Source organism: Pleurodeles waltl, chromosome 7 (genome assembly GCF_031143425.1).
Source record: "Pleurodeles waltl isolate 20211129_DDA chromosome 7, aPleWal1.hap1.20221129, whole genome shotgun sequence".
In the NCBI taxonomy this organism is placed as follows: domain Eukaryota; kingdom Metazoa; phylum Chordata; class Amphibia; order Caudata; family Salamandridae; genus Pleurodeles; species Pleurodeles waltl.
Genome location: NC_090446.1, coordinates 591,578,125 through 591,593,014, shown reverse-complemented (window position 1 = coordinate 591,593,014; position 14,890 = coordinate 591,578,125). Strand labels below are relative to the sequence as shown.

General features: G+C 46.4%; 1 protein-coding gene across 2 annotated transcripts in view; it reads left to right on the top strand.

Annotated features, from left to right (window-relative positions):
* KDM3B (lysine demethylase 3B) overlaps window positions 1-14,890 on the top strand; it is an 892,876-nt gene that overhangs the window by 598,032 nt on the left and 279,954 nt on the right. For both annotated transcript variants that reach the window (XM_069244431.1, XM_069244432.1), the window contains exons 17-19: window positions 8,688-8,859; window positions 8,955-9,045; window positions 9,136-9,266. In XM_069244431.1, coding sequence (XP_069100532.1) covers window positions 8,688-8,859; window positions 8,955-9,045; window positions 9,136-9,266 — 394 coding nt within the window. The remainder of the gene's footprint in view (window positions 1-8,687; window positions 8,860-8,954; window positions 9,046-9,135; window positions 9,267-14,890) is intronic.

Below are 14,890 nucleotides of genomic sequence, written 5' to 3'. Positions count from 1 at the left end.
CCCGACTTGGTCACAGCAGCAATTTTGTGGTCTCGGACAACAGCACAGACTCTTGACCTCGGCATCTCCGGTGACTCCTCCGGGTATGCACAGTCGCTACCTCGGCACTCACAAGTCCGATTACGCTGACCTGAAGTTGGCATCCATGGTGGCCCTCCTGGCATATGGGGTAACAGAAGTGATTTGGCACAGGGGCGACAGCTCAATTGGTGCAGGAGCAGGTTTCTCCCACCATGTGCCTTGATTCAGCCTATGGTGGCCCTTCCTGTCATGCAGGGGTGCCAGATAAGGGTACAGCACATGGGCTATGGCCTGATCGGTGCAGGAGCAGATTCCTCACACCTTGCACACAGAGTCCACACGTCAGGGCTTCCTTCTGGATCTCACCCCCTCCAGCACTCATCTTCCTCACAGGCACACCAGTCTTGGTGAGCAGGCTGGCGCTTGTGCGCCAGGCTGTAGGGCAGGTGGTCCTGGATTCCCTGGGTGATGTCTCTTGTCCAGCAGAGAGATTAGCAGGCTGAGGCCCCTAGTCCTGATCACAGGCAGACGTCTTGCAGAGCTTCCCCTCCTCACACAGCCTGTTTGGCTGCTCGGCATATGACAGTTTTGAGGTCTCAGATTCAACTACTTCTAGTCCCTATCCAGACACAAAAGTGTAATTTAGTGTCTGGGTCTTTGAAGTTTTATGTTGGGGTTCTGCTTCTTCAAAATTGACATCTTTTTCCTTTCTTCTTCCTCCTGAAGGATGTCTGTCACAGAAGGAAGAACTCTGAATCTGATTAACCCACAACATGATTCATGAGAGTGACCAGAATTCACACATGGATGTCAGCCAAAGTGATTTGTGCATCAGGTTAATCCAGGCTCCTCAGCCCCACTCTTTCATTTCTTTACCTGCCCCATCCTCCTCTTTTAAAGATGTGTCCAGTCCATCCCCCTTCCTTGTGATCTGTCACTGAATCATAGAGCCCTTGGAAATGCACAGAGACTCTGGTGCTCCCATCCTCCAGCGCCTGTCCCACCAATCTTACAGGAATGCATCATTCCACTAATTTGTCTGGAGGGATTCTTCTTCTCATCATGTTTTCACCAGGCTGGCGTGGGCTTTGCAAAATGGGACCCAAGGTGCACACTCTATTTAAAAACATACACTGCTAGGACACGCTTTTTTAATTATCATTTGAGCACTGTACCGCACTTCACCTGTTGTGTAGAATATTTCTTGCAAGTGCACTAGCATTCAGCTCATTTCTACTGCGCACACACTTCCACTTCAACTTAATGTAGACCAGGGGGTGAGATGAGCACACAGCATCGTAAAGTTTGAGAAGGTGTGAGCTTGTAGGCCTCACTCCAGTGACAGAGGATAAAAAAACCTGTTTACTACAACTGATCTCTATAATGTATTCTGCCACCACTGTGCTTGTGCTGCTTAACTCTTGGTGAAGGCGGTGGCCTTCCACAACTATGAGGGAAGCACTTTGGTTACCCCTCCCAGGCCAACAAGACCGCAGTCCGTGAGACAGGTCTATGTCAAGGCACACACACATGATCCGTGTTTGCCTATGACAAAATATTAGCATTAAGGATCCATGCAAAAACACAGTGGAGCACTCGGGGCAGAGGGCACGCGTCTCTCACCATGCAGAGGACTTATCCATCCTAACGCAAACCATTATCTTCCTGTTGACTTTGAATTAGCTGAAGAGGGTGGAGTTGGTCTCTTTGGCTACTCAGCACAGTGTCACACTGCCAGTTTTCATGCAAAAGTAGTTGCTTATGAATATAGAGCATTTACTCCAGTATTGGAACTTTCATAGATTCACATGCTTGAATCATTCCCCGTCGTCGAGATGGGAGTCCCGGTATAATTTTAATAAGTAATGTTAAAACATATTGAAGAGAAAAAGGCCCTAGGCCTCTTCAATTTGATAGTCTATCAGATTTATTTTTTGAAAAAGGACCAAACTTGATCCTCCACCAATCAGGCGACCGCACCCTTCAGAACCTCCCGAGAGAAGCTCTAGCACCTCAGATTTTCTACCGCACGTCGTGCTAGGGAGTCTCCTCAGAGCTCTGCTCTGTTTTCACACCTTTATTCAGCTCTTTTTCTCTCAGAGAAACTCATTTATTTGGATTTGTCAGCTATTTTTCAACTATGTCTGACAAGGAAAAGAAAAGTCTCTTTAGAGACTGCAAGACTTGTGGGAAGAAAAGACTTCATTCTGAAGATCCTCATCAAGATTGCATTTACTGCCTCTATCCAGATCATTCAGCCAAGGACTGTAAGATTTGCCGTACTTTTTCTTCTAAGACCTTAAAGGATAGAGAGGGCAGATTATTAATATGGCTGCAGAAACTGAAACATAGGAAGGATCCAGTTTCTGATTCTGAGAGTGAGGAATCATCAACATCCAAGACATCAACTAAAAGGGCAAGATCACGCTCTAGATCTCCCTCACAAACCTCAAGGAAAGCCCTCAAAAAGACTGCCTCAGGGTCTTATAAGGGTCGCAGCCCATCTTCTTCCCCAACTAAACTCTCAAGTAAAGAGGGGAAAAGACATTCTTCCAGTTCTGAGAGGCATAGGAAATCCTCATCTGTTCCACCATCTGTGCCTTTCAAAAAGCCATCTTCTGTGACTGGAAAAAAGGCCTCGTCGACGGATTCCCCGTCGACTGCACCGTCGGTGGGCGCATTGCCGACGACTCCAGCTACTTTAGGTTTTCCATCGTCCACGGCTCCGTCGGCGACATCGTCGATGAGTACACCACCGTCAACGAGAACTACAACGACGACTTCAGCGTCGACGACCGTCTACACCTCGTCATCGTCGACGGCGCTGATGTCTGTGTCAGCTTTACCGTCGACGGTAGACTCGTCGGCGAAGCTTGCTGCTATTAAAATAACGGTGCGTCCAGCGTCGACGGCACCGTCTACGACAAAGTCAGTTTACACGTCGTCGACGAGGGAAAAATATAAAAAATGAACAGAAAAATTAACTCCAACCCACACTTCACCTAGTAAGGTATCCTCCCTGGTATCAGTACATCTTTTGGAGGGAGATGAAGATTCAGATGAAGATGGGCCTTTTGGAACAGCCCACAGCCCCTCTGAATTGAATGTAAAATATCAGGAAGAGGAGGAATATGAGGAAGCTTATGATCCCCAGGCTTTCTTGGAGCATCAGCAGTATCAACAGGGAACGTATATCCCTTCCGACCTGCTTACTGGCCTTAGAGCCATGTTGGTGGATTATAACAGAAGGTTTCCTCCACAAGGAGAACAGCCTCATCCATCGCCCATTTCTGGTCCTTCTACTCCACATCAAAGACCAACGTCTGCATCTCACAGATGTGGCCACCCCAGACATGACAATTCCCCAAGACACTGACATTTCAGAAGGAGATCAAGAAGAAGGAGAGCTCATAGATACTCACTCAGAGTGGGACGAGTATATTATTCCTGCTCCAGCTTCTCCTTCTCATTCGAAGGTGGAGTCCCCACCTGAAGACATTGGAGGTTTTCACAATCTCTTAGAGAGGGCAGCCAAGCGTTTTGCATTACCGTTACCTACGAAGCAAACAGATTGTTTCCTTTATGATTTTAAAGAGCCCTTCCAGAAGTCTGTGCGCTCTATCCCGATGGTGAACTACTTGTGGGAAGAAGGCCTTAAAGTCATGACTAATCCAGCAACAGTCACAGCAGTTTTACCACGTCTGGATAAGAAATACAAAGCTCCTGATGATGCCCCAACATGCTTGACAGGCCATCCTCCTCCAGATTCGGTAGTAGCTCAAGCGGCTCAAAGAAGATAAAAAAATCCTTCTGCTCAGATTTCCATGCCCCCAGATAAGGAGGGTAGAAGGCTAGATAACATAGGAAAAAGATTCTCTTCTATGGCCAGCCTAGTGCTTAGAGCTGCCAACTCCTTGGCTATTTTGTCTAGATACGACAGACAGCTTTGGGCGGATATTGCACCTTTCATTATTCAACTGCCGGAAGACGTAAAATCAGAGGCAAATAAGACTGTACAAGAGAGTCAACGCACGTCTGCAGAGCTTATAGACTGTGCAATGGATATAGCGACCACTGCTTTCAGACAGCTTGCAGGTGCTGCTGTATTAAGAAGACAGGGCTGGCTCAAAGCCACCTCATTTCGTCCAGAATAAAATCCTAGACTTACCCTTTGATGGCCAAGCGTTATTTGGGAAACATGTGGACGAAGCCCTACAGTCAATTAAAACGGACACGGACACTGCAAGGTCATTAGGGACCCTGCAATATCGGAAATCGTCCTTTCGTCCTAGGGGGCGCGGCCAGCCCTCTTACAGAGGGGGATATCAACAACAGAGATACTCTTCCTATCCATCATCTTCACAACTATATCGGCCATACTATTCCCAAAGACAACCGACTCAATCAGCCTATAATAGACCGGCAGGCCGTGGACGCTCAACCCGCCCTGCTAAAGATTCAGCTCATAGAACCTGATGTTTTCGAGGCGCCGGCTACGCCCAGTCTTCCTCCTGTCAACCTGGGCGGAATAATATCCTTATTTCTCAGTCAATGGCAAACCATTACGTCAGACAAGTGGGTCCTACAATTAGTGGAACGGGGCCATACTTTAGAATTTGTCCAGAAACCTCCCCCCAACCCTCCCCGCAGGACTCCTTCAAGATAACCTCAACAACTCAAAGAACAGGTCTACAAGCTCCTTCTCAAGGGAGCTATAGAGAAGGTGCCTAGGGATCAACGAGGAACAGGATTTTATTCCAGGTTCTTCATAATTCGAAAAAAGTGGAAGGATTGGAGACCGATCCTCGATTTAAGGCAACTAAATGTATACCTAAAGAAGCAATCGTTTCGAATGATCAGCCTGCAAGACGTCCTTCTGCGTCTCAATCAAAGAGATTTTATGTCATCGCTAGACCTCAAGGACGCATACTTCCACATACCAATCCACCCTGCCCACAGAAAGTATTTGAGATTTACCGTAGCCGGGAGCCATTATCAATATCGCGTCCTTCCCTTCGGGCTCAAATCAGCCCCAAGAATATTTACCAAATGCCTAGCACCAGTGGCAGCCTTTCTCAGGAGAAGAAAGCACCAGGTCTTTCCATACTTAGACGACTGGTTAATAAAGGCAAAGACTTACACAGGAGCACACAAGTCAACAAGAAAGTGTGTTTCGTTACTGACCAATCTCGGATTCACGATCAACTGGGAGAAGTCCAACTCTCTACCAGTACGCAGTATTACTTTTCTGGGAGCAAAACTGAACACGGAATCCGGCATCGCATGTCCCACGTTAGAGAGACAACAAAGGTTACTAACCCTAGGGAGTTTCATACACAAAAGACGAAAGGTTACAGTCCGTCTCTTCAAATCACTATTGGGCATGATGTCTTCATGCATACCTCTGATCCCTCTGTGTCGGCTAAAGATGCGCCCCTTGCAGGAGCAGCTAAACCGTCAATGGCTTCAAGTATCAGGAACTTTCGAAGACCAGATACAAATTACTCCGATAATAATGAAAACCCTCAAGTGGTGGTCGCAAAAGCATCATCTCTCAATCGGTCTCTCGTTTCTTCAACAGCCAGCCCCATGGACCATAACAACAGATGCCTCACTGGAAGGCTGGGGCGCAGTATTACAGGACCTGAAAATAAGTGGCAAATGGCCAACTCATCTGGCATCAAGGCATATCAATTGGCTAGAACTCAGGGCAGTGCACCTCGCCTTACAAGCGTTTCTCCCAAGAATCTATGGATCGCGAGTGGTGATAAGAACGGACAACACCACTACGATGCACTATCTCAACAAACAAGGAGGTACAAGATCTCTCACTCTCTCCAGGGAAGCCCAAGCGATCTGGAACTGGGCCTCGCAGCAAGGCGTCACACTATCGGCTGTGCACTTGCCGGGAATAAACAACAAGGCAGCAGATGCACTCAGCAGGCAGAAATCGGACTGCCACGAGTGGGAACTAGACCAGACGGTACTAACCCAGATTTTTTCCCAGTGGGGAACTCCAACAGTGGATCTGTTTGCGAAGAGGGACAACGCCAAATGCCAGTTCTTCGCAAGTTGGCATCACCAAAAGGGATCTTGGGGGAATGCGTTTTCGATAGTCTGGTCAGACATCTTTGCTTACGCCTTTCCTCCCATTCCGTTAATCCCAAGGGTCCTCACGCAGATGAAAACAGAACCGTGCACTCTCATACTGATAGCCCCGTACTGGCCGCGCCAACATTGGTTCACAGAGCTCCTCATTCTCTCAGTCAAACCTCATATTCCGCTGGAGCCGTTACCTCATTTACTAACAATGAACAACGGCCAAGTTCGACACCCCGATCCGCAGTCAATGCAGTTAGTGGCATGGCTCCTCACCACAGAGAATTTGCGCATTTGAATATCCCGCAGGACTGCAGAAATATTTTGTCACAGGCCAGAGCGGATAGCACTAACAAGGCGTATCAGTGTAAATGGAAGAGATTCTGTGCCTGGTGTCATCAGCGTCAAATCGACCCTTTTCTTTCACCACCAGAAGAGATGTTGCTGTATCTCTTAGAGTTAGCTCGATCTGGCCTAGCACACTCGTCCATTAAAGTTCATGTAGCAGCCATAGCTGCATACAGACGTTCAGATGACACACCCTCGCTCTTCTCTTCTCGGCTGATTAAGAGATTTCTAAAGGGGCTGTTCAGGGTTTACCCTCCTTTCAGACCTCCACCTCCTTCGTGGAATTTGAACATTGTTTTGGCACAACTGATGAAGCATCCTTTTGAACCGATCCACCGTGCTTCCCTCAAACATTTATCGTGGAAGGTTGCCTTATTGATAGCTCTTACATCAGCTAGGCGGGTCAGTGAGGTACAAGCGCTCTCCATCCAAGAGCCATTCCTACAGCTTAAACAAGATAGACTACTAATGCGCACTAACCCGCATTTTATTCCAAAGGTTCCGTCAGACTTTCACATTAACGAACCTTTGGTCTTCAAGTCTTTTTTCCCTCATCCATCTACTCCAGCGGAGAGAGCATTACACTCGCTAGACGTGAAAAGATGCGTTCAATTTTATTTGGACAGGACAAAAGCTTTTCGGCGCTCTAATCAGCTATTTGTGGCGTAAAGTGCCCCTAGGAAGGGGTACCCGCTATCCAAGCAGAGTATTTCTAGATGGATCGCCTCTGCTATTCGCTTCTGCCATCAGGCAGCGGGCAAACTTTTGCAGTCATCTGTGCATGCTCACTCGACGAGAAAAGTCTCAGCGTCAGCGGCACTGTTTGCCGGAGTGCCACTACAAGACATATGTAGGGCAGCAACATGGAAGAGCTGTCATACCTTTACTAAGCACTATTGCTTGGAGTCCCTCTCGCACGGAGAGGTAGCAGTGGGCCAAGCGGTTCTCAGGAATCTCTTCAGGTGAAGGAGAGCCATTTCTCCTACATCCCTCCATCCTAGAAAAGGTATGCACATTGAAAAAAAAAAAAAAAAGAAATGTATCTAAAGATAACAGAACACTATCATAATCCCATAAGTAAGCGGGTTGTCAGATATTGATCAGGTTACATTAGTGTCTTATGTTTTAATACTGGTTTGTTATTTAAATTTCATCATGTATCTTCACAGGAATATCCCTATATATATTAGAGATAAAGAGATACTTATATTTATGTATATATACATGTGTATAGATAGATGTGTATATATGTATATATAGATATATATGTAGGGACATATGTCAGTACACTCATATACTTCAGCAATTTATACATGATGATAAGAAGGCTTTGTGGTCTAAGATAACCTGTTTATTAAAGAGGTTGTAATTTTACAATGTGCATAGTTATTGCTTTCTACTCTGATTCAAGCATGTGAATATATGAAAGTTCCAATACTGGAGTAAGAAAATAAGTTACTTACCTGTAACTGTAGTTCTCCAGTATTGGAATCTTTCATAGATTCACATGCGGCCCACCCACCTCCCCGGAGAAGCTCACTTCACCTCTTTCTTTCTAGTTGTACATATACTCAACATAATATACGCACTTGTGCGTGGAAAATCTGAGGTGCTAGAGCTTCCCTCAGGAGGTTCTGAAGGGTGCTATCGCCTGATTGGTGGAGGATCAAGTTTGGTCCTTTTTCACAAAATGACTCTGATAGACTATCAAATTGAAGAGGCCTAGGGCCTTTTTCTCTTCAATATGTTTTAACATTACTTATGAAAATTATACCGGGACTCCCATCTCGACGACGGGGAATGATTCAAGCATGTGAATCTATGAAAGATTCCAGTACTGGAGAACTACAGTTACAGGTAAGTAACTTATTTTCATACCTGTGATGGAGGGCTAAAATAATTGCAGGTACAAAATGATTGCGTTCCTATTTTGTTATGTTATAGTTTGAGGAATTTAGGGTGTTTGCCAATCCATATTTTTTCCTTAAGAGGTCTCACTTAAAACAAAAACAAATATTGGTCACTTATTAGAATTAAAATTATTTGATGTATGGCATACTAAAAAAAAGAATCAGCATGCTCCTTCTGCCCTGTTAACAGCTTTGGATCTGTTTCCGTTACTGGTAGCAAGATTATGCTATTCACATCTATTAGTAATGGAGATAGGGATAATAGATCCTAGCATGTTTTGTAAGTAAACTGCCTTATTCTCTTAACAGCCTGTGCTGGTTTCAGGAGTACAGAAGAAGCTGAAATCAGACCTTTGGCGGCCAGAGGCTTTTAGTTCAGAGTTTGGAGATCAAGATGTTGACCTTGTGAACTGTAGAAACTGTGCTATAATTTCAGATGTGAAAGTTCGAGATTTCTGGGACGGATTTGAGATCATTTCAAGTAAGTGTTGGCATATCTGTTAGATACAGGCCGGTTGTGCTTTGTGTTCAGGATCACCACACAGTGGTTAAATTCCCTTGCCTTTACTTTTGTAGAGCGGCTGAAGTCTGAGGAAGGGCAGCCAATGGTTTTGAAGTTGAAGGACTGGCCTCCAGGGGAAGATTTCCGAGACATGATGCCCACAAGGTCAAGCACCTGCAGCGCAATAATAGTTCTCAACTAACTGTATATCTCACCTTTAATGCTCAATTTTCTTTTTTTTTTTTATTTCAACAGGTTTGTCGATTTGATGGATAATCTTCCTCTGCCAGAATATACCAAGAGAGATGGCAGACTGAACCTTGCTTCACGATTGCCTAGCTACTTTGTTCGACCTGATCTTGGCCCCAAAATGTACAATGCTTATGGTAGGTTAAATTGAAGCTTGCTCAAATGGTTCCTTAGTATAACACTGCTTATATATGCTGCTTGCATGAATTTCTTTGCAAACTTGTCTATTCTGCTTCCCACTCATTAAGCTGAACAAATCTGTAAAGCACTAATGAAGTTAAGAGTAGGGACTAAAAAGCTTTGTTTAGAGTTCTTGGCCCCAGTCTCTATTCTCTTGGCACCCCTTTGAGGTTCCCAGATTCAAGCAAAGGCAGACTGGGAATTTATACTGAGCAGTCTCTTCTGTTTTTAAACCCAAATGGGTTGGGTAAATTTTAGAAACCTACCTGAAAAAGTCCATAAGGACATATAGAAAGTGAAAAAGCTCCACAAAAACAAGCATGGAAGACCCATGTGAAGGTCTTCGACCAGAAATCAAGACAAAGTAAAATCCTATGTTACTTAGAGGTCTTGGTTTCTAGTGTTGCTCAGGAGATGACTGTATTCATCTGTCAAATTGCCCATGCTGTTGATACAGGAGTGTAGCAAGCTAACTCTTTATATGGTGGACCAAAATGAGGTACACTGAGCAAAGAGTACAAGCAATCCCTAGAGATATCACAGAGGCACAAGTTGCAGGAAAGTGTCCCTTTTGGAATGGTTTTACGACCCACAACCCCCCTCCCCCACACACACACACACACACACACACACACACACACACACTTTTTGCCTGATATTGATGCTAACTAGACGTAGTGTGGGCTGGTATCCTAATAACCAGCCCTAGTGTTCTTTCCCTAAGCTGTACCATTATTTCCACAATTGGGAGAACCCTGGCACACAACTAAGTTCCTTGTAAAAGGTACCAGTGGTACCCAAGGATTTGTGGGGAGGGAGGGTCCCCAAGGGCTGCAGCATGTATTGTGCCACCCGAAGGGACCCTTCTTTAGAGACATGCACACTTCCATTGCGGATTGTGTGTGCTGGCGGGGAGAAAAAGGACTACGTCGACATGGCATCCCTCTCAGGGTCACATGTCCACAAACCACTGCCTGTGGCATAGGTAAGTCACCCCTCTAGCAGGCCTTACAGCCCTAAGGCAGGGTGCACTGTACCACAGGTGAGGGCTTCGCTGCATGAGAAATATGCCCCTACAGTGTCTAAGTCCATTCTTAGCCATTGTCAGTGCAGTGTTGCCATATTAAGTACGTGGGCTGGGAGTTTGTCATTATGAGCCCCACAGTTCCATGATGGCTTCACGGAAGACTAGGAAGTTTGATATCAAACTTCTCAGCTCAATAAACCAACAAATATGCCAGTGTTGGATTTATTGTAAAATGCACCCAGAGCACTGTATGTTACCCAACCCTTTAGTGCAGAGCTGACCAGACTGTGCCAGCCTGCCACTAACAGACCGGTTTCTGGCCCCAGGGGATGAGAGCCTTTGCGCTTTCTGGGGTTAGGAACAAAGCCTGCTCTGTGTGGAGGTGCTTCACACTCCCCCGCCCCCCCCAACAGGAACTGCAACACTTGGTGGTGAGCATCAAAGGCTCAAACCTCCTGTTACAATGGCCTGGGACACTCCAGCTAGTGGAAATGTCCGTCCCCCAGACCAAGTCAAACGTTTGGCGGCAGGTCCACCGAGAATATTCGGGAAAACAAGGAGTGACCACTGCAGCTTATGACCACCCCTAAGGCGTCCAGAGCTGAAGTGACTCTCTCCTTGCAAAATCCTCCATCTTGGGTTGGAGGAGAGGGACCAGTAAACATAATAATGTGCCCCCCTCTCCAAAGATAGTGGGCACAGGAAGATTGTAGCCAACCTTGGGGACATTAGCCATTGGCTACTGTCGTCTGACCCCTGTAATGCCCCTAAATCTAGTATTTAGGGGCACCTCTGAACCTTACTCACCAGATTCCTGCTGACCTCAAGAAAGAAAGGCGACTGCAGAGCTGACCCTAGGAGTGAAGACTCCAGACGACAACTGACTTGGCCCCAGCACTACAGCCTGTCTGCAGCTTAAAGAATCCTGCTACAAAAAAGCGACGCTTCCTGCAGGACCAGCAGCTTCTTAAAAAAAAAAAAACACAGAGTACTGCCTTCTCAGCAGAGGACCAAGAAATCCCGAGGACAGCAACCCTGTCCAAAAGAAACCTTACAAAAGAACTCCAGAACTGCCCTGATCTGCGAACCATGCACACTCTGCACCTGATGCCCACGACCTGAGTCCAGGTGGCACACCAGTCCAGAGAAGGTCCCCAGGTGATTTTGACCTTGAGTCCACTGTGGGTTGACCCCCTCCCCCCCCACCGGCCCTCCTGGCCAACGCCATGCCTTCAGTCTGAATCCAGAGGACCTCCCTGACCGCGACCAGATCCGACGAAGATTTCTGATGCCCAAAGGTACCCCAGCATCTGCAGCCCCTGGCCTTGGGGAATCCGACTGACGGTCCAGCAAAGTCCAGCGGGCACTTCTCCTACTTTCCCAGCCTTTGGTTTTCCGGAACCCCCATTGAAAAGCATTGGGTGACCAAAGCTGTGTTTGCACCCTGCACTCGGCCGCCCCTGTGCCACAGAGGGTGTGTGTTTGGTGCTGACCTAAACCCCCCAGGCCTGTGTCCTGAAACTGCGGGTACTTACCTGCAATCTGTTTTCTACGGAGCACCCCTAGTCCCCTTAGGAATCTATGGAAAACCCAACACCAGCTTTGACCTCTGCACACGGCCGGCTCTGTGTTGCTGGTGGTGCATTTTTGGGGTCAACTTGAACTTTGAATTGTGGACATCTTAACCCCTGAAGGCTAAGATCGCAAGTCGAGCACTTAGCCGTTAAATGTGTTAACACTTTTCCTCCTCTAGGACTGCATTGATTCCTATGAAAAATTGCAATGTGTCAACTTTTAAAATTCAAAAGTGTTACTTATAAACTTCTTTATCTGCAAAATCCAAACCAAGTACATTTGACACATGCGTGATACCTACTTAAAACTGTACATACCTGTGACAAAGACCTTCTGGTGTTAGTAATAAAGTAACAATTTTGCTATCTAAAAACATTGGCCTGGAGCTAGACATTGAGTGTGTGCCTCATTTCTTGACCGTGTGTGTACAACAAATGCTTTGCACTAACCGCTGATAATCCTAACTGCTCGACAACACTACCACAAAAGAGAGTATTAGTATTATCTACTTTAGCCTCTGCTAAGCCCTGGGAAACCCCTGGACTCTGCACTCTAAACCTTATTTTGGTATAGTATATACAGAGCTAGCTTCCTTCATTGGTGGATTAGCGGTGGGTCTACAAATTTGCATTTGCTGGACTACTCAGCCAATATCTGATCACACAACTAAATTCCAAAATTGCCTTTAGATTCAATTGACTTTTGAATTGAAATTTTTTCTAAATCGTAAGAAGCCCTGCTAGGTCTTTGGTTAAGTCCACTTTAGCATTTATTTTACGATTTAATCTACCATAGTTGGGGGTAAGTAACTAGAAGTATTTCTAAGTTTATAAAAGAAATCCCTAACATTAGTAACAAAATGAGCAGCTCAGAGGACATGGTTGTGGAACTCAACCTCGCCCCTTACCTCCATCGTGGGATTAGAGCTAAGGTCCCTCTGCAGACTTAAACAGATCAAAACTGGTTCCAGTCCTTCCAGTATTAAGCTCTAGGAGCTATTGGCAGAGTATGCATAAGAACACCCTAGTGAGGGGGAAGACATCCCCTCAGATGGGGAAGGAGTTAGGGATCATGAGGATAACCTCCCCCCTCCTAACCTAACTAGAGAGGACAGTGCCCCCTATGCCCCTGACTCAAAGGATAGTGCTCATAGGATTTGGGTCTTCCACAGGGGAGTCTAGTTCATCAGGGACCACAGAGGGCAGCCTCAGTGAAGAGGACCTCCTTTTAGCAAGGAAGGCCAAAATATTAGCTTTGGAGAGACCGCTCCTGGCAATAGAAAGGGAGAGATCAGAAATGGGCCTAGCACCCATTAATGGTGGCAGCAACCTAATACCTAGGGACAGAGAGCACTCTGATACCCCTAAAATCCCCAAAGGGATTGTCCCCAAGTATGAGGATTGTGATGACATGAGGGCCTGTGAAACCAGAAGATTGAAAAGGTCTCCCTGGGGAGCTCTCCTTTGGGAACTGTTCACTGGTAAGTGTAGGGATAGACTCCTCACACTCACTGGTGCAGATGCTGATGCTGAATCCTATGACCACATGAAGGCTACCCTGATTGAGGGCTTTGGTTCACCACTGAGGAGTATAGAGTTAGGTTCGGTCTGGCTCATAAAACCTTGAGCCAGTCCTGGGTTGATTTTGTAGACTACTCACTGAAAGCACTAAATGGTTGGATAACTGGAAATGAAGTGCATGATTATGATGGTCTTTATAACTTGTTTATGAAAGAACACCTTTTAAGTCACTGCTTCCATGACAAGTTGCACTAGGATCTGGTAGACCTAGGTCTAATCTCTCGCCAAGAATTGGGAAGGGAGGCAGACTATTGGGTCAAGACTTGGGTGACCAAGACTTCCACTGGGGGTGACCAAAAGAAAGGGGTTACAAAGCCTCCCAGGGGAAGTGTGATGAGACACCGAAGGATAAAAGTAAAGAGTCTTCCCAAGGCCCCAAAAACCTGAGCAGCAAGGTGGGCCCAAGCCTGTTAACAGACTTCCCATGGGTACGTAGGTAAACACTTTGAGCCAAAAAGGGTGTGGTGTTTCAAATGTAAAAGAATGGATACCAAACTGGAGACTTGGCCTGTCCCAAAAAGAATCCCCCTAGGATTACACCAGCTAGCTCTGGTATAGCCAGTGTCCAGGTGGGATCAATAGTTTACTCAGAGCAAATCATGGTTCACACGGAAGCTCCTTTAGTTTCTGAGAGTGGGGTAGATGTAGCCACTCTTGATGTCTGCCCCCCTAATATGAACAAATGCAGACAGCATCCCTTGATTAATGGACTAAGGTCGAAGCCGTGAGGGATACAGGTGCCAGTGTCTCCATGGTGACAGAAAAACTCATTTCCCCAGGACAGTATCTGACTGGACAAACGTATCCAGTCACCAATGCTGACAATGTATCTAAGGTCCTTCGCATGGCTATGGTGACCTTAGAATGGGGAGGGGTTACTAGCCTGAAACGGGTATTGGTCTCTTCTGCAATCCCAGTTGAATGTCTGCTAGGGAATGACCTGGAACTCAAAACCCATGCAGCCATGCTGAGAGTCCCTGAGATGGTGTGTGTGTGTGTGTGTGTGAAGACTAAAGCACAGAGCTCAGCACAGAGTGAAAAAGAAGTGTTGTAGCCTAGAATAATGGCCCAACCTTCCAAGAGAAATGACAAGAAGACTGATGGGCTGGCTCCTGTACAGCAAAAAGTACAAGACTCTTCTTCTCAGGAAGAGGTCTAAACATCCTCTGAGGGAACTAAGCCTTACCAGGTAGAGCTCTTGGGTCCAGTGGGACCCTCTATGGACCAGCTGTGCCAGGGATAGAGAACCTGCCCCACTCCTAGAGGCCTGAGACACCAAGCTGCTGCACAGGAAAGGGGAAATGTCTGTTGATCCCACAGGGTCTATTAGGAGGAGGGTACGCCTGTACACTGAAGCCAGAGACCCCAAACCTGGTGCCACTAGACGAGTGTTAGTGCC